Here is a 3,466-nt window from a genome sequence, read left to right as displayed (position 1 = left end):
CATCACTGGACAAAGAAGGAAATAGCTACAACACAATTTTGTAAATGGCAACGAATGAAGCTCTCTCAATCGACATTAGTGGCAATAGATCGATTGCAACATACAAATGACTAGCACGCCACCTAATAGAGGGGGGGAGATTAAAACATGGTTGAAAAGGGGGGAGAGAGAGAGAGAGAGAGAGAGAGAGAGAGAGAGAGAGAGATTAAAACTTAGTGGAGACGGATCGATTGCAGCAAACGGAGAGAGAGGGGGGGAGGGGAGATTAGCACATAGTTGAAAAGTGGAGAAAAAGGGAAGAAAGAGAGAAACACAGAAAAGGGGGGATAGTCAAAGAGAAGCAAAAAAAGAGGGGTGGAAGAAAAAAACCCCCAAGGAGGGGGCGAAAAGACACAGAAAGGCGGGGAAGAATTTAAAGAGATAGGGAGAGCAAAGTAGGGAGAGAGACAGTCAAGTGGGGGAAGAAGAATTTAAAGAGATGGGGAGAGCAAATGGAAAGAGAAAGGGGGGTGGCGCTGCTGGGGGATGGGGGAAGAGAGAATAAAAACCAGAGGACGTGGGAAAAGGTGAGGGAAGCGCAGTTACAGTGTGACAGGGAATGCACAACTTTGCTTCCCATGCAACACCGATTCCAACATAGCATTTCGACCACACAAAACACATGTGGAGCGCTAGTCATCCCAAGTGTGACAGGCTCACTTATGTGGGTGTGTAGAACTAAAACCTGAAAGTGCGAAGAGGCAGTGAGAAGCCTTTGAAAGACACTCTTGCCCCTACTTGCATTCCTTCTGCAATTGTATGGCAGCTGAATCCAATGCCTTTGACAGATCAAGTGATTAAAGCTTGCATTACCAAATAATAAAGCTTCACATGCAAGTCCACCAGATGTTTATACCAAAGACGGATGTTTCCGCTACAAACGCCTAGATTACAAGAGAAAACTCTTCCTGTTTAGCATGTACGTTTATATCTACCAGGGTCAGTACCACAAACTTGTTCCATGTTCCAAACAGAAGATTTACTGTACAGGATGAGTCTTAAGTTTAGTAACTTACTACTACAACCCCTCTATTACCCTCCGTGCGTAGCTCATCTCAACCATGACAACTCCCCCAGCGTGTAGATTCTCACAAGTGATTGGGTGGTGTGCATAGGAATAATAATACAAAGGGTGTAGAGCTTCTGGCTGAAGAGGCATTTGGAAGATAGAACATCAGAACTTTGGGCTGAAGTTCTCAGTATCTGCCGCAACATAAATATCTTCTCAAGTAAATAAATCACCACCAAAATTTCCAATTCACAGGCTGTGAATAGCACCTGCTTGTAGATATCATTGGGACATAAATATTTTCTCAAGTGAATAAATCACCACCAAAATTTCAAGTTCACAGGCTGCAAATAGTACCTGCTTGTAGATATCTCGGGGTTGCACGCACTCATCTTTTACTTCATCAGGCAAGACTGGAACCCTTCTTGTAAAGCCTCTTTATCCAACTTCTTTCCAATAAATACAAGCTTGTTTGTTCTCTTTTCATCAGCTCCCCATGGCCTATCTGAGCCTCCCTCAAACAATGCATGGACAGCCTACATACAGAAAATTTATTGGGCAAAGGCCAATCACAGCAACAGAACCAATTTCACAGGACCTCTTAAAGCAAGGCTCAAGGTATCTACCTGAAAGACAAAACGTTCATTCATGCCATCAATGGATAAAACTCCCTTGCATCGATAAATATCATCAGCATTGAGAGATAAGGTCTTGCCAAGCCAGAGATTTATCTGCAGCACAGAAATCAACCCAAAACAGCTATTCATAAACCATGGCCAACAACAATATCTGAAAGACAACAGGAAACCATGAATGATGGAAGTTCCACTCATCTTAACCAATCACAATGTCCAAAAGACCACACCTTCTCAAGGTCCAGTGTACCATCACAAACAATGCTGACCGAAGAAACCTCGGAATCATGTGTGTGATGATGATGACTGCTCGTGTCATGTTTCTCATGATGGTGGTGTTTGTGGTCTGCAAGTGGATTATTGTCAGCCAATACCTGCATGAACGAACACAAGAAACAAAACGTACAACAGCAAATAAACACAAATCTGACCTTCATGATTGCAAGTCGAATCACACACATGATCGTGGCCATGGTGGTCATGTTCATGTTTATCAAGTTTTTTTTCTTCCATGATATCTCTCTCAATTCTATAGCAGACACATGCCGACTGTTATCTACTACCAGAAGCACCTATGCCAATTTTACCTGTTTCAACTAAACTAAAACCTTACCTTTCAAGGTCAAAGCCACCAATACCTAGAACATAATCCATATCCACTCGGCCATACTTAGTCTCTTTAACGTGTGCAATCTCATTTATAGTCTGCAAAAAACTACCAATTTACAGCCATACATTCCATGCCAAACAAAACAAGGGGTATTCTAGACAGGAAATTTGCAAAACTGAAAGGCACATCACCTTGATACGCTGAGCAAGGACCTCCAAATCCTTTGCAGTCACTAGATCGACCTGAAAAAGGGCAACTCATTTTGAGCCACAAAATACTAGCCACCTAGGCATTATGGTTAACCACCCCTAATTGCTGATCTGTGAGTTATAGTAACTCATGAAGGAAACATAGATAGAAAACCGGATTCAACTGAATTTCCTTACAAAGAGACTCTAAAATTAGCTGAGGGTTATATCCAACCACCTCAATAAGCAAAGGAAAATATTTGTCACTGAGTGGGGGGGTTGGAATTGAATGACTGGGATACCAAGTGACTGACCACACCATCAATTTATAGATGAGGAACCAACCAAACTGTGGGAGTTGGCATAGAAAACACAAAAACTCTCCTCTCTTAAGTTTCAGTTTTGGGGCTGCTTAAATTAGCTGATTATTAAGGTTAAATGTGAAGTGCACTTTTTCTAGCTGAACAACCCTCTTTAGGACCTAAAATTAGAACAATGAGCGATGCAAGCATAGTGTACCCCAACCAAGGCATCAGTGAATGGGTGCACATCAGCTACCCTAACACCTACCAAAACTTCAAAGGGGATGCTTATCTTTCCTCAACATTCCAAAGGGCCACCTCAAAGAGAACATTGTAAGCTGTCAAATGACCTACAGGGACTTCCAAAGGACCCAATTTGAACTTTATTCAAAAGATAAATTTATGCCCAAGGGAGACAAAAAAGGGAAGTTTGGGTCACAAATCACCAAAAAAAAAAGTACTCTGAGCCAACTTCCAAAAGATAGTTGTTCATGGGTTATAACTCAAAATCCCAAGGATACAAACTTCATGATTCCGTTTCACATGCAGTATATACGAGTTTAGATGTATCTTTTGTGGAGTTCCTAGCTGGAGAGGGGAATAGTGACCATCCTATACCTAGAGATCTAGGTGACAATTGGGCACCAAGCCAATGCCTTTGGAGCCCATGCCTCTTGAGGCTC

The 3,466-nt window shown here is 42.1% G+C and overlaps 1 protein-coding gene across 1 annotated transcript; it reads right to left on the bottom strand.

The window, feature by feature from the left end:
- Positions 1–814: 814 nt before the first annotated feature.
- On the bottom strand, positions 815–2,586 carry LOC148038572 (uncharacterized). The gene is made up of 7 exons (XM_087673550.1): positions 2,485–2,586; positions 2,297–2,388; positions 2,115–2,212; positions 1,914–2,029; positions 1,675–1,779; positions 1,406–1,584; positions 815–1,317 (listed from the first exon to the last, which is right to left on the bottom strand). The coding sequence occupies exons 2-6, from the start codon at positions 2,335–2,337 to the stop codon at positions 1,444–1,446; spliced, it is 501 nt and encodes a 166-aa protein (XP_087529676.1). The 5' UTR covers positions 2,338–2,388; positions 2,485–2,586; the 3' UTR covers positions 815–1,317; positions 1,406–1,443.
- Between the last annotated feature and the right edge of the window lie 880 nt (positions 2,587–3,466).

Source organism: Lygodium microphyllum, chromosome 3 (assembly GCF_053477565.2).
Source record: "Lygodium microphyllum isolate KBCC chromosome 3, Lygodium_microphyllum_v1.1.10, whole genome shotgun sequence".
In the NCBI taxonomy this organism is placed as follows: Eukaryota; Viridiplantae; Streptophyta; class Polypodiopsida; order Schizaeales; family Lygodiaceae; genus Lygodium; species Lygodium microphyllum.
The sequence above is the reverse complement of the archived record's forward strand: the minus strand, read 5'-3'. Positions and strand labels throughout refer to the sequence as shown.

What these genes read in the sequence shown, in the direction of transcription:
- LOC148038572 (XM_087673550.1), bottom strand. Translation starts at nt 2,337, where the DNA reads ATGGATTATGTTCTAGGTATTGGTGGCTTTGACCTTGAAAG. An exon ending in TTCGACTTGCAATCATGAAG is followed by an intron (nt 2,030 to 2,114) that starts GTCAGATTTGTG and finishes ATCCACTTGCAG; the next exon opens with ACCACAAACACCACCATCAT. An exon ending in ATGAACGTTTTGTCTTTCAG is followed by an intron (nt 1,585 to 1,674) that starts GTAGATACCTTG and finishes TTCTGTATGTAG; the next exon opens with GCTGTCCATGCATTGTTTGA.